We start from the raw sequence: 15,416 nt of genomic DNA, 5'->3' as shown, positions 1-15,416 counted from the left end.
TTGATCATGGTGTATGATCCTTTTAATGTACTGTTGGCTTCAATTTGCTTGTATTTTGTTGAGGAGTTTTACATCTATGTTCATCAGTGATATTGGCCTGTAATTTTCTTTTTTGTGTGGTATCTTTGTCTGATTTTGATATCAGGGTGATGGTGGCCTCATAGAATGAGTTTGGAAATGTTCCTTCCTCTGCAATTTTTTGGAATAGTTTCAGAAGGATAGGTGTTAACTCTTGTATAAATGTTCGGTAGAATTTGCCTGTGAGGCCATCTGGTTCTGGACTTTTGTTTGTTGGGAGTTTTTACATTACTGATTCAATTTCATTACTGGTAATTGGTCTGTTCATATTTTCTATTTCTTCCTGGTTCAATCTTGGGAGATTGTACCTTTCCAAGAATTTGTCCATTTCTTCTAGGTTGTCCATTATATTGGCATAGAGTTGCTTGTAGTAGTCTCTTAGGATGCTTTGTATTTCTACGGTGTCTGTTGTAACTTCTCCTTTTTCATTTCTAATTTTATTGATTTGAGTCCTCTCCCTCTTTTTCGTGATGAGTCTGGCTAATGGCTTATTAATTCTGTTTATCTTCTCAAAGAACCAGCTTTTAGTTTTATTGATCTTTGCTATTGTTTTCTTTGTTTCTATTTCATTTATTTCTGCTCTGATCTTTATGATTTGTTTCCTTTGCTAACTTTGGGTTTTGTTTGTTCTTATTTCTCTAGTTCCTTTAAGTGTAAGCTTAGATTGTTTATTTGAGATTTTTCTTGTTTCTTGAGGTAGGCTTGTATAGCTATAAACTTCCCTCTTAGAACTGCTTTTGCCGCATCCGATAGGTTTTGGATCATCGTGTCTTCATTGTCATTTGTCTCTAGGTATTTTTTGATTTCCTCTTTGATTTCTTCAGTGATCTCTTGGGTATTTAATGTATTGTTTAACCTCCATGTGTTTGTGTTTTTTACGTTTTTCTCCCTGTAATTGATTTCTAATCTCATACCGTTGTGGTCAGAAAAGATGCTTGATATGATTTCAATTTTCTTCAATTTACTGAGGCTTGATTTGTGACCAAAGATGTGATCTATCCTGGAGAATGTTCTGTGCGCACTTGAGAAGAAAGTGTAATCTGCTGTTTTTGACTGGAATGTCCTATAAATATCAAATAGATCTATCTGGTCTATTATGTTATTTAAAGCTTCTGTTCCCTTATTAATTTTCTGTTTGGATAATCTGTCCATTGGTGTAAGCGAGGTGTTAAAGTCCCCCAGTATTATTGTGTTGCTGTCGATTTCCTCTTTTATAGCTGTTAGCAGTTGCCTTATGTATTGAGGTGCTCCTATGTTGGGTGGATATATATTTATAATTGTTATATTTTCTTCCTGGATTGCTCCCTTGATCATTATGTAATGTCCTTCCTTGTCTCTTGTAAGTCTCTTTATTTTAAAGTCTATTTTGTCTGATACGAGTATTGCTACTCCAGCTTTCTTTTGATTTCCATTTGCATGGAATATCTTTTTCCATCCCCTCACTTTCAGCCTGTATGTGTCCCTAGGTCTGATGTGGGTCTCTTGTAGACAGCATATATATGGGTCTTGTTTTTGTATCCATTCAGCAAGCCTGTGTCTTTTGGTTGGAGCATTTAATCCATTCACGTTTAATGTAGTTATAGATATGTATGTTCCTATGACCTATTTCTTGATTTTTTGCGTTTGTTTTTGTAGGTCCTTTTCTTCTCTTGTGTTTCCCACTCAGAGAAGTTCCTTTAGCATTTGTTGTAGAGCTGGTTTGGTGGTGCTGAATTCTCTTAGCTTTTGCTTGTCTGTAAAGCTTTTGATTTCTCCATTGAATCTGAATGAGATCCTTGCTGGGTAGAGTAATCTTGGTTGTAGGTTCTTCCCTTTACATCACTTTAAGTATATCATGCCAGTCCCTTGTGGCTTGCAGTGTTTCTTCTGAGAAATCAGCTGTTTTCCTAATGGAGTTCCCTTGTATGTTATTTGTCGTTTTTCCCTTGCTGCTTTCAATAATTTTTCTTTGTCTTTAATTTTTGCCAATTTGATTACTATGTGTCTCAGCATGTTTCTCCTTGGGTTTATCCTGTATGGGACTCTCTGTACTTCCTGGACTTCGGTGGCTATTTCTTTTCCCATGTTAGGGAAGTTTTCAACTATAATCTTCAAATATTTTCTCGGGTCCTTTCTCTCTCTCCTCCTCTGGGACCCCTATAATGCAAATGTTGTTGCATTTAACGTTGTTCCAGAGGTCTCTTAGGCTGTCTTCATTTCTTTTCATTCTTTTTTCTTTATTCTGTTCCACAGCAGTGAGTTCCACCATTCTGTCTCCCAGGTCACTTATCCATTCTTTTTTTTTTAAAATAAGTTTATTTATTTTATTTTTGGCTGCATTGGGTTTTTGTTGCTGCACGCGGGCTTTCTCTAGGTGCAGTGAGCAAGGGCTACTCTTCGTTGCAGTGTGCAGGCTTCTCATTGCGGTGGCTTCTCTTGTTGTGGCGCACGGGCTCTAGGCACGCGGGCTCTGTAATTGTGGCGCACGGGCTCAGTTGCTCCGTGGCATGTGGGATCTTCCCAGATCAGGGCACGAACCTGTGTCCCCTGCATTGGCAGGCAGATTCTTAACCACTGCACCACCAGGGAAGTCCCCACTTATCCATTCTTTTGCCTCAGTTATTCTGCTATTGATTCCTTCTAGTATAATTTTCATTTCAGTTATTGTATTGTTCATCTGTTTGTTTGTTCTTTAATTCTTCTAGGTCTTTGTTAAACATTTCTTGCATCTTCTTGTTCTTTGCTTCCATTCTTTTTCCGAGGTCCTGGATCATCTTCACTATCATTATTCTGAATTCTTTTTCTGGAAGGTTGTCTATCTCCACTTCATTTAGTTGTTTTTCTGGGGTTTTATCTTGTTCCTTCATCTGGTACATAGCCCTCTGCCTTTCATCTTGTCTACCTTTCTGTGAATGTAGTTTTTGTTCCACAGGCTGCAGGATTGTAATTCTTGCTTCTGCTGTCTGCCCTCTGTTGGATGAGGCTATCTAAGAGGCTTGTGCAAGTTTCCTGAATGGAGCGACTGGTGGTGGGTAGAGCTGGCTATTGTTCGGGAAAAATCTTTAATTCCAATTAATAAATGTAGGAGGAAGCAGAGAAATAGAAACCACCCTTAGAACATCACAGTAATAATTCCTGCAGGGAAGATCCACTGATGAATGCTAAAATTAGTGGATGAAACTTTTAGGAGAAACAATAGTTGCATAGTCACACAATATCTTCCCCAAATTATTTAATAAGTTACTGTGGTGGTTTTATACATGTTTACATATTGTTTGATACTCCTCCCTCTAGGAAGTGGAGCTTAATTTCCCTTGCCTTGATTGTGGACTAAGTTCTAACAGACAGAAAATATAAAGGGAAAAATACTGTGTTTTTTTTAAAACACAGTATGTTTTTAAAAATACAGTTTACTGTGGAGAAACCTGGCAGACACCACCTTAACTAAGTGATTAAGGTTAAGATCCCCAGAAAGAATTTGTATTGTATCAATAATTCATGTGAATATGAAGTACTCATGATATGATGTGATGAGAAGGGATCTTTACCTCTGTGGTATTCTTCCCCGAAACATAGTATAATCATGAGAAAATATCAGACAAACCCCATATGTGGAATATTCTGCAAGATACCTCAACAATGCTTGTCAAAAGTATCAAGGTCATGAAAAACAGGAAGGCTGAGAAATTCTCACAGATTGGAGGAGTCTAAGGAGACATGATTAAATGTAACATGGTATCCCATTTTGTGTTCTGGAACAGATATTGGTGGAAAAACTAGTGAAATATATAAACTTTGTAGTGTAATCAATAATATTGTTACCATGTTACTTTCTTAACCTTGATAAGCATATCCTACTTATGTAAGATTTCAACATTAGGGAATCTGGGTAAAGGGTATACAAAAACTCTACTATCTTTACACAAGTCTTCTGTAAATCTAAAATTATTTCAAAATAAAAAGTTTGTAAAAAGAAATTAGTACTTTGAAACAGTGAAAATTCAAGAAATAGTATAGTACAAATTAATGTGATTCTTTTTTTTATTTTTGAGAGATATTAAGTAAGCAAGACTATATTTGGTCATTCACTTAATGTTTCCTGAGCACTTACTGTGACAGGTTTTAGAGATTATAATACCATGTAATAATAAAGGAGTGCAGAATATACTGTGAGAGTGTGGCTAAGGAAATGCCTAACTTTACTAAGGGGAGTGAGGTAAGCTTCATGGAAGAAGTAACTCATGCAAAGATATGAATGAGTAGGAATTTTGGATCAGTCTTTCTATCAATTATGTTAGTCTTTTTAAGGAATTAAATTTTGACTTTGATGATTCTCTTGCATATTTGTTTTATGTTTTATTACTATCTGCTCTTATCTTTATTATTTCCTTACTTTAATTTGTTGTTTCTTTGTCTTGAACTTTTGAAGATGGTATTTAGTTGATTAATTTTAACCTTTTTTTCTTTTCTAATATACAGTATTTAAGGCTCTAAACTTTTCTCTTAGCATGCCTTTAGCTGGATTCTACAAATTTATGTAGATTTTATCTTCATTATCATTCAGTTCAAATTACTAATTTTTTTTTTTTTTTTTTTTTTTTTTGCGGTACGCAGGCCTCTCACTGTTGTGGCCTCTCCCGTTGCGGGGCCATGGCTCATGGGCCTAGCCGCTCCGTGGCATGTGGGATCCTCCCAGACCGGGGCACGAACCCGTGTCCCCTGCATCGGCAGGCAGACTCTCAACCACTGCGCCACCAGGGAAGCCCTACTTTCTAATTTTGTTTTTGTTTTTGTTTTTTTTTGCGGTACACGGGCCTCTCACTGTTGTGGCCTCTCCCGTAGCGGAGCACAGGCTCCGGACGCACAGGCTCAGCAGCCATGGCTCACGGGCCCAGCCGCTCTGCGGCATGTGGGATCTTCCCAGACTGGGGCACGAACCTGTGTCCCCTGCATTGGCAGGTGGACTCTCAACCACTGCGCCACCAGGGAAGCCCACTTTCTAATTTTCATTGTAATTTATTCTTTGACCCATGCGTTATTTAGACGTGTACTACTTCATTTATAAATATTTGGGAGTTTTATTTTACTTTTTTTAAATTTTACTTTTTATTAACTTTTAAAAATTGAATTTTAGCATAATTTTACTATGTCAGATTGTAAGCCCTATATAATTTCAATCACTTAATATTTTTGGAGCTTTTCTTTCTAGCCAAGCATATAATCAAGTTTGGTAAATATTCCAACATAGATGAACTTGAATATAATATGTATTCTGTATTTCTTGGGTGCAGTATACTATGACTGTGAATTTGGTCAACTTTGTCAGTCTTGTTCAAATCTTCTATATAATTATTGATTTTTTGTCTATATTTTCCTTCTTTTTCTTTATCTGTCCATGTTTCAGTCTGGTTATTTTTTTTGTTCTTTCAGTTAATGAATTTTCTCTTCAGTTTACCTAATCTGATGATTAAGTCAATCTATTGAGTTCTTAATTTCACTTCTTAAATTTTCAGTCCTAATATTTTCATTTGGTTCTACTTTTATAACTTTCATTCCTCTGCTGAAATTGATTTTGTCATATAATTTCTTGAGCATATTAGTTTTATCTACTTCAGGTCTGTGTCTATAAACGCCAATATCTGGACCCCTTGTAGATCCATTTCTATTGTCTCTTTTTTTCTCTTCATTTCTGGTGTTTTGACCTTTTGGCGGGGCGCAGCCAAAACAAAACACAACAAAAAAACCCACAATGATTTGCTAGGGAAATTGTGAAGGAAACTGGGTAATTATTGGTATAATATGTGGTAAATAACATTAAGCAGCATTTTAATGCCCCATAAAATTAGTTATGCTATGAGTGAAATCATACCCCTTTGTAATTATAATGATTTGTAGAATCTGTATCTTTATACTGCATAGAAAACTGATAAAATGAGTATTATCCACATTGCTGAAAGATAACATTATAATATGCTTCTACTATATTAGGATTTTGATTTAACTTCATGCTTTTTATTAAAAATTATTATTTACATTTTATTTGAACTTTTCATTTTTATTCATCAAGCAGCTTTCAAAAGTTATTAATAAAAATTCTTATTAAATTGTCAATGAGAAAATATATATTAAATTTGGTAAGAAAATCCCATGTGTAACTTCAATAAAGTATACAAGATAGAACCTTAAAAGTGTTTATTTTTTATTAGCTGCCTTAGGACTACAAGGATTTAAGTGTTTTTATAAAAACAATAAAAGAGGAGTAATTTGATGGTTTATTTACTCTTTATAACCTTTAGAAAGTGCCATGCTTTTTTTGAAGTACTTGCTTCAGGCTGTAGTTTTACAAGATGGGCTGTGTATTGGTCAGGCCTCTTCAATTCTTGACCCTGAACAGATTTAGGGACATAGTACATACACCAGGCACTTGTCCAAGCAGCCAAAACTGTTACTGGGTACTTTTATTCTCCTTTTCAAACTCATAATCCACCTCCTACGAAATTGCCCAATTCAGTTCCTCATGTTGTCTAATACAATACTAATCTCTCTTTCCGAGAGTTTCTTGGTTTGATTATCTATAAAATATCCAAGATAAATATCTCTAATATGCATGGCATAGCCTAAAAGTTCACATTTAAAAAAAAACTCTTTCCTAATTCGTATTTAAACTACTGTTTTCATGTTAGTCAACTTAATCTATTACAAAGACTTCCCAAATAGAAAAATATTAATATTAGAATATCCATAACAATTTAAAAGTTTTTTGCCTTTCCTTTCAACAAATATTTCTTATTTTGAAGTGTTCAACCAAATAATCAGAATGTATTTGTATATTTAAAATAGGTAGTGTGATTTTGAATGGTTTTCTAACTTTTATGGGATATGAAGATTAAATTCTGAAGTTTTTGAAGGAAAGGAGTATATTATAGCAATTCATACTGTCCTACACAACCCACAGTTTCTTAAAGGTGATATAATGGCATGTTTAAGAGACTCTGGAGACAGATCATCTAGGTTCAAATACTTGCTCTGCTGTTTACCTGCTATATGACTTTAGGCAAGTTATTTATCCTCTTGCTGATAACCCAGTTTCCTCATTTATAAAATGGCAGTAACAAGAATACAAGTAACGCATAAAATTATACCTAAGGTTAAATTAATGTATAAAAAGTGCTTAGAACAATATCTAAATCATAGTAAGATCTGAGAATCCCCTGTAGCCACTGAAAAAGAAGTGTAGGGCTTCCCTGATGGTGCAGTGGTTAAGAATCCACCTGCCAATGCAGGGGACGTGGGTTCGAGCCCTGATCCTGGAAGATCCCACGTGCCGCAGAGCAATTAAGCCCGTGCGCCACAACTACTGAGCCTGTGCTCTAGAGTCTGCGAGCCACAGCCACTGAAGCTCGCGTGCCACAACTGCTGAAGCCCGCACACCTAGAGCCAGTGCTCTGCAACAAGAGAAGCCATTGTGATAAGAAGCCCACGCACCACAACGAAGAGTAGCCCCCACTCGCCACAACTAGAGAAAGCCCACGTGCAGAATCAAAGACCCAATGCAGCTAAAAATAAAACAAATAAAAAAAATAAAAAATAAAAGAGAAGTGTATAACCAGGCCCATATGAAGAAAGCTGTATCTTGTACATTTTCAATCCACCTGCTTTGGGAAGATATGCATGTTATATGTTCTACACACCTCCCCCCAAAAATGTGTATACACTTATTTCTTTTTTCAACGTTTTGGCTGTAGGTACATATTACTTTGAGAGCTTCTGTTCTCTCCTCACTTTATTTATCACATAGCATACCTTGTTCGTATACATTCTGTCCCTTATTCCATGCTGGAAGAACCTTGACTGTGTCTTAGGGTCCAACTCTCACCAATGTGAGTTAGGTAAATCCTGACTGTCCTAACCTCTCAGGAAGGTTCAATGCATTTCACCAGCCAGCAACTGGTTTAGGAGTGGGCATATGACCTAGTTATGGCCAATGAGATATCAGAAGATATGATTAGGAAGCTTCTGGGAAAAGTTTTGTTATCCTTTTAATAAGAGATTACACTTTTCCTACTGTAGGATAATGTCCTTTCAGTCCTTGATGCCTAAAGTTAAAGTAGCCAAGGGGTGAAAAGCTTAAGGAAAATCACTTGGATAATGGCAAAATGGAAAATGGGCAGAATTATAGTCCTTGATGATATTGTTGAGCCACTGAAATAAATTCTAGAAGGACTCTGCCTTTGGACTTGTCATGTGAAACAGTTAAGTCCCATAAGCCATTGTGAGTCGGGGTTTGTTGTTGCTACTTGCTGCTGAAAGCATTTTCAGTGAGACAGCTTTCATGAAAGCCTCTTTGAATACCATAGCATAAGTGTGTGTATGTGTGTATGTAATAAAACAAAGAACATGTGAGAGAGTCATAGGAAAATATTTCATAACAAAATGTATTTTATCTGTTAACATCCACTCTTTGATTTCTCCCAGTTTGTTATGAAAATTGTTAAACATACAGCAAAACTAACAGAATTTGACAGTGAACACTCATACACCATTAACATTTTACTGTACTTGTTTTATCACGTCTATCCATCTACTTAACCCTCCTTCAGCTTTATTTTTGATGATTCCAGAGTAAATTGCAGGCATCAGTGCACTTCCTAAATACTTCAGAATGCGTATCATTCAGAATTCTATGGTGAAATTATGTGGGCCTGTACATTTCTTTTTTTTGAGCTTTTAAATTTATGACTATAGGGCTTTTGAAGATTGTTATTTATCTTCTTGGTTGAGGTCTGATAGTTTGTGGTTTTAGAAGAATTGGTCTGTTTCTGTAAGTTGTCAAATTTATGAGCATAAACTTGTTTGTAGCATTCCCTTAACTTTTTAATGGCTTTAGGACTTTTGTATATGGTTCTTTTAGCACTTTGAGCATATTTTAAATGATTGATTTATTAAAGTCTTTGTCTAGGTCCGTTGTCTGCACTTGCTCAGGGACAGTTCCTATTAAATTGTTTTTTTTTTCCTGTGTATGGATCACACATTTTTTAAAAATAATTATTTTATTTATTTATTTTTGGCTGCGTTGGGTCTTTGTTGCTGCACGTGGGCTTTCTCTGGTTGCGGTGCGCGGGCTTCTCACTGCGGTGTCTTCTGTTGTCACGGAGCATGGGCTCTAGGCACGTGGGCTTCAGTAGTTGTGGCATGTGGGCTCTAGAGCGCAGGCTCAGTAGTTGTGGTACACGGCTTTAGTTGCTCTGCGGCATGTGGGATCTTCCCCGACCAGGACACAAACCCGTGTCCCCTGCATTGGCAGGTGGATTCTTAACCACTGTGCCACCAGGGAAGCGCTGGATCACACTTTTCTGTTTGCTTGCATGCCTTGTAAATTTTTTTTGAGAAATGGACATGAATATTTTGAATATGTGACAACTCTGGAAATAAGATTCCTACCTCTTCTCAGGGTTGCTTCTTGTTTTTGTCATTATTTTTTTGTGTAGTGACTTTTCTGAAATAATTGTGTTAAGTCTTCAGTTTTTGTCCTGTGCTCTTAGCTTAGTGATCAGCTAGTGCTTTGTTTGACATAGATTTCCTTAAATACCTGGAACCAAAACAAACAAGCAAAAAAACTCTGTCTTTGCAGAAGAGCTCTGTGTGTGTGTGTTGGGGTATGCCTTCAACACTCAACCAGGCAGCTTTCAAGTCTACCCATTGAAGTTTCTGACAGAAGCTTCAGATTTCTCTAGTGATACCTTGTGTTTATTGTGTGGGCTAATTCAAGAGTATTACAATATTTTAAATGAAATCAGAGGGTTTTTCTAAATAACTGCTTCTTGCTTGGCTTTGGGCTTCCCCCCTTGACTTTGGGTCTTCCTTTTGTGCTGCTTCCCAGAGAGAGTCTATCCTTTCAGCTCTCCCGGCTATGTCTCACTGTTTTTTTACTTGACACTTGTTAGTTGGCTGGTGGCAGCAGGTGGGGAATAGGAGCATTCTCTGATGTTTCTATTAAGCCTCAGTTTTTGGTGAACCCAAGTCTCAAGGTGAGGCCTCCACAAGAATTCTGATCCCTCTTTCATATTTAATTGTGGGCCTAGCATGTATTCCTTCCCCTCCCCAAAGATAGAGCTGTTTTATTTTTCTAGCCTTCTTCTCTCAGCTGCAGTGGGTTTCCATAAGTGCTCTCATGGGCTAGTTTTTATTGCCCTTCCCCCTGTAGATTAAGGCTTTTGTTCCTTAGAGGAGATAAGAAAGACAGGTCTGTCTAGGTAGAGTTTTCAGTGGTGTCTGCTGGTCCCTTTTCCCCCCGCTGCAGAGGATTTCCACTAGTGTCCTTAGATATAGTTTTTGTTGTCCTATCCCCTGCAGATTAAGGTTTTTGGTCTGTAGAAGATTTAGGGAAGAAGGCTTGTGACTGCTCTCCTCCTCCCCAGCCAGTACCACAGGAGAAAAGCTTTCTCAGATTCTTCCCATCCTTCCCTGTAACCACCTGGTGGGTTTCATGGAAGAAAAGCCTGTTAGAAGGTATAAACCTCCTTATTTCTAGAAGATATAAACCTCTTTATTTCTAGGGACCTCAGGAGATTCATGTTCTTACACCAGCCCATGTTCTGCCTTTAGAAATTTATTAAGGACTTTTAGCTGAGTTTTTAAATCGGTACTCAATGGCTTATGTCCCAGGTAAGCAAATGCTGTGGTTCTGTTCTCCCTGCAGTAACCCGTTTCTCTACCCAGATTTTGGATTACTTGGTCGATCTGGGACCTCAGTTCTCTGATGGATTTGGCTATTTAATTTGCAATTTTTCTAGCCCTTTTCCTTGTTGTAAATGTGGGAGGATGCTCTTTTTATCTCTCTAGAAAGAGTTGAAACTGGAAATTTTCAAGTCCTAATTTTCCTAGTATTTTTCTTCTTTTTGACTTAGGAAGCAGAAGCTCAGTATGAAGAGCAGATTGGTAAAATTATTATGGAGACACAAGAACTTAAATGGCAAAAGGTGAGTATTTTCTCCCCTCTAATTAGCATTTTATTTTATGTATTTTATTCCTTAATTGTGAAGTTAATTTTTAAATTTCCTAAACATATTTGGGGAATTGTGCTTCATTTTAGAGAGTCTCAAGAAAATTCCAACTAAAACTGTTAAGAACATTTAGGCTTCCAGAAAACTGAGAATAACTTTTTTTTTTTTTTTTACAATGTTGTGTTAGTTTCTTCTGTGAGAATAACCATTTTTCCCCAGGCTTTCTGATAAGAAAATAGACAAGGATAACTCTGAAAACTACTATGAACTATTTCATATCTGAGAAACATATTTTGTGTTATAGAGGAGTCAAAATATTTTTTAAGAAGTGAAACTTCAGAATAGTACCGTATTTTCCTAGGCTGTTGTTATATACTATAACCAAATCTTAAAAAAAATAGTATCATATCTGATTTTCTTTTGATCCTTATCCATATAGAGGCATTTTTGATAGTGCCTCTCTTGCCTTTCCACCAAAGTAATCTTTTCTTTTTTAAATATTTATTTATTTATTTATTTGGCTGCACCAGGTCTTTGTCGTGGCACATGGGATCTTTGTTGACATGCAAGATCTTTTAGTTGCAGGTTGCGGGCTCTTAGTTGCAGCATGTGGGATCTAGTTGCCTGACCAGGGATTGAACCCAGGCCCCCTTTATTGGGAGTGTGGAGTCTTAACCACTGGACCACCAGGGAAGTCCCCCACCAAAGTAATCTTAACAGCTAAAAATTGAAAGCTTAATTAAGATGACCCTTCTTCTCAGTATTTGGCAATATTGAAACAGGAACTTGGAGATAACATGTCAGAAATAGAATTCAAATGACAGAGGATAGGCCAACGATGGGAATTTTGAGGCCAGAGAGATCCACAAGGTTGTGTTGGGTTACATATTAGGGACAGGTCAAATAAAGAGACCTGTTTGTGGAGAGAAAAAACAGGTAAACACCAAATACAATCTAAAGCTCCAAGCAGACATAAAGTCAGAATGTAAAGTCAGAATGTAAAGTCGTATCTTGTTTTGAATAGAGTCAATAGTAGAAAATTATCAGAATCCTTAAGTTAATCAGTAAGTTTAATACAATCCAATTTAAAATACCAAGTGTGTGTTTGGTGTACTTAAGCTGATTCTAAGGTTTATATGGAAATAAACTTACAATAGTGGCTGGGAAAGTTTTGAAAAGGAATCTAGTCACACTAGATTCTTAAATATATTATAAAGCTATAATAGTTAAAATAGCTTGGTAGTATACATGAACAGATAGACTATAATGGAGTCCAGAAATCGATCCAAATACATAAGATAATTTAGTGAATGATAAAGGTGACATTGCTGATCAGGGGGGAAAAGTAGATTATTCAAGAAATGATATTAAAACTGGGTATACCATCTGAAGAAAAATAAAACCAGATTCCTACCTTACTTTACAAAATTGTAGAAAAATAGAACTTTCATATATTTCTTATTGGCAATGTAAATTAAAAGTATCTTAAGTTCCCCCAAACACCTAAATCCCATAGCCTTCTATATAACCCAGTTCTAATTTGTTCCTTTTGAGATACTACTAAGACTCTGTCAAGGTAGTGTCCTCACTTACTGCAGTGAATTCCAATAAACATGGTTTTGCTTTATTAACAGGTTGTTTGGTGGTGTTTTGATGGAGTTCATTTTTGTATATGGTGTTAGGTAAGGGTTCAGCTTCATTCTTTTTCTCCTTTTTTTTTTTTTTTTTTTTGCGGTACGCAGGCCTCTCACTGCTGTGGCCTCTCCCGCCACGGAGCACAGGCTCCGGACGCGCAGGCCCAGAGGCCATGGCTCACGGGCCCAGCCACTCCACGGCATGCGGGATCCTCCCGGACCCGGGCACGAACCCACGTCCCCTGCATCGGCAGGTGGACTCTCAACCACTGTGCCACCAGGGAAGCCCAGCTTCATTCTTTTGCTTGTGTATATCCAGTTTTCCCAGAACCTTTGGTTGAAAAGACTGTTCTTTCCCCTTGAATGATCTTGACACCCTTGACCATGTGTGTGAGGGTTTATTTCTGAGCTCTTTATTCCATTGGTCCATGTGTCTTTCTTTATGCCAGTACAGCACTGTTTTGATTCCTGGAGCTTTACAGTAAGCTTTGAAATTAGGAAGTGTGAGTCCCCCAGCTTTGATCTTCTTTTTCAAGATTATTTGGCTATTTTGGGTTCCTTGAGATTCCATATGAATTTTAGGATGGGTTTTTCTATTTCTGCAAAAAATATTATTGGGATTTTGATAGAGATTACATTGAATCTGTAGATAACTTTGGATAGTATTATTTTACAAATATGAAGTTTTCTAGTCCCAGAGCAAAAGATGTGTGTGTATTTTTTATTTTTAATTTAATTTCTTTGGGCAGTGTTTTGTAGTTTTCATTGTACAAGTCTTTCATCTCCTTGGTTAAGTTAATCTCTATGTATTTTATTCTTTTTAGTACTATTGTAAATGTAATTTTTTTCTTAATTTCATTTTTGGGTAGTTCATTGTTAGCATATAGAAATGCAATTGATTTTTGTGTGACTTTGTATCGTACTACTTTGCTGAATTCATTTATTCAAGTTTTTTGTGGAATATTTAGGGTTTTCTACATATAAGCTCATATCATATGCAAACAGATAACTCTTTTTCCTTTCCAAATTGGATTTCTTTTTCTTGCCTCATTGCTTTAACCAGTGCTTCCAGTACTATGTTGAATACAAGTTGTGAAAGTAGGCATCCTTGCCTTGTTCCTGATCTTAGAGGAAAAGCTTTCAGTCCTTTACCATTGAATATTATGTTCACTGTGGGGTTTTCAAATATGGCTTTTATTATGCTGAGGTAGTTTCCTTCTATTCCTAGTTTGTTGAATTTCTTTTTTACCATGAAAGGGTACTGAATTTTGTCAGGTTCTTTTTATTGCATAAGTTGAGATGATTATGTGCTTTTTTGCCTTCATTCTGTTAATGTGGTGTATTACACTGACTGATTTTTTTGTATGTTGAACTCTCTTATCCCAGGGATAAATCCTACTTGGTCATGGTGTATGATCCTTTTAATATGCTTCTGAATTCGGTTTGATAGTATTTTTTTGAGAATTTTTGCATCAGTGTTCATCAGGGGTACTGGTCTGTAGTATTCTTGATGTGTCTTCATCTGGCTTTGGTATCAAGGTAATACTGGCATCAAGCATGAGTTAGGAAGTGTTCCTTCCTATTCAACTCTTTGGAAAAGTTTGAGGAGGATTGCTGTTAGTTCTTTAAATGTTTGGTAGAATTCACCAGTGAAGCCATCAGGTTCAGGGCTTTTCTGTATTGGGAGATTTTGATTATGGATTCAGTCTCCTATAGTCTCTTAAAATTTTCTATTTCTTCATAATTTGGTCTTCGTAGGTTTTGCATTTCTAGGAATTCTCCATTTCATCTAGGTTACCCAATTTGTTAGCATGCAATTGTTCATAGTACTCTCATCATACTTATTATTTCTGCAGAATCAGTAGTAATGTCCCCACTTTCATTTCTGATTTTAGTAATTTGAGTCTTCTCTGTTTTTCTTAGTCCATCTGGGTAAAGGTTTATCAATTTTGTTATCTTTTCAAAGAACCAATTTTTAATCTCACTTATTTTCTCTATTGTTTTTCTGTTCTGTTAAAGGGAGGGGGATCTCTCCCATTCTTTTCTTTTTTAAAAATTTATTTATTTATTTATTTTTGGCTGCATTGGGTCTTCGTTGCTGTGAGTGGGCTTTCTGTAGTTGCAGCAAGCGGGGGCTACTCTTTCTTGCAGTGTGAGGGCTTCTCATTGTGGTGTCTTCTCTTGTTGCGGAGCACGGGCTCTAGGCATGTGGCCTTCAATAGTTGTGGCATGTGGGCTCAGTAGTTGTGGCTCACAGGCTCTAGAGCACAGGCTCAGTAGTTGTGGCACACGGGCCTAGTTGCTCCATGACATGTGGGATCTTCCCAGACCAGGGATCAAACCTGTGTTGGCAGGCAGATTCTTAACCACTGTGCCACCAGGGAAGCCCTGCTTCATATATTCTGATGGTCTGTCATTCGGTTCATAAATGCTTATAATTGTTATATCTTCTTCCTTATTGAACGTTTTATGGATATATAATATCTTTCTTTGTCTAATGTAACTTCTTAAAATTTAAAGACCATTTTTAATTTTATTTATTTTTTGTTCTTTTGGTTATTATTTTATTGGAATATCTTTTTCCATTTTTCTACTTTCAACCTGTTTGTGTCTTTAGATCTAAAGTGAGTCTCTTATAGACAGCATAAAGTTGGATCATGCTTTTTATCCATTCTTCCAATTTTTGTCTTTAGGTGAGAGAGTTAAAATATACATTTAAAGT

General features: G+C 36.6%; 1 protein-coding gene across 6 annotated transcripts in view; it reads left to right on the top strand.

The window, feature by feature from the left end:
* CCDC73 (coiled-coil domain containing 73) overlaps positions 1 to 15,416 on the top strand; it is a 105,318-nt gene that overhangs the window by 5,758 nt on the left and 84,144 nt on the right. For all 6 annotated transcript variants that reach the window (XM_029208523.1, XM_029208522.1, XM_029208526.1 and 3 more), the window contains exon 2: positions 10,965 to 11,036. In XM_029208523.1, the coding sequence (XP_029064356.1) occupies positions 10,965 to 11,036 (72 nt within the window). The remainder of the gene's footprint in view (positions 1 to 10,964; positions 11,037 to 15,416) is intronic.

Source organism: Monodon monoceros, unplaced genomic scaffold (genome assembly GCF_005190385.1).
Source record: "Monodon monoceros isolate NGI ecotype Baffin Bay Population unplaced genomic scaffold, NGI_Narwhal_1 Super_Scaffold_7, whole genome shotgun sequence".
In the NCBI taxonomy this organism is placed as follows: Eukaryota; Metazoa; Chordata; class Mammalia; order Artiodactyla; family Monodontidae; genus Monodon; species Monodon monoceros.
Note: the sequence above shows the minus strand (reverse complement) of the source record. Positions and strands in the feature narration are given on the sequence as shown.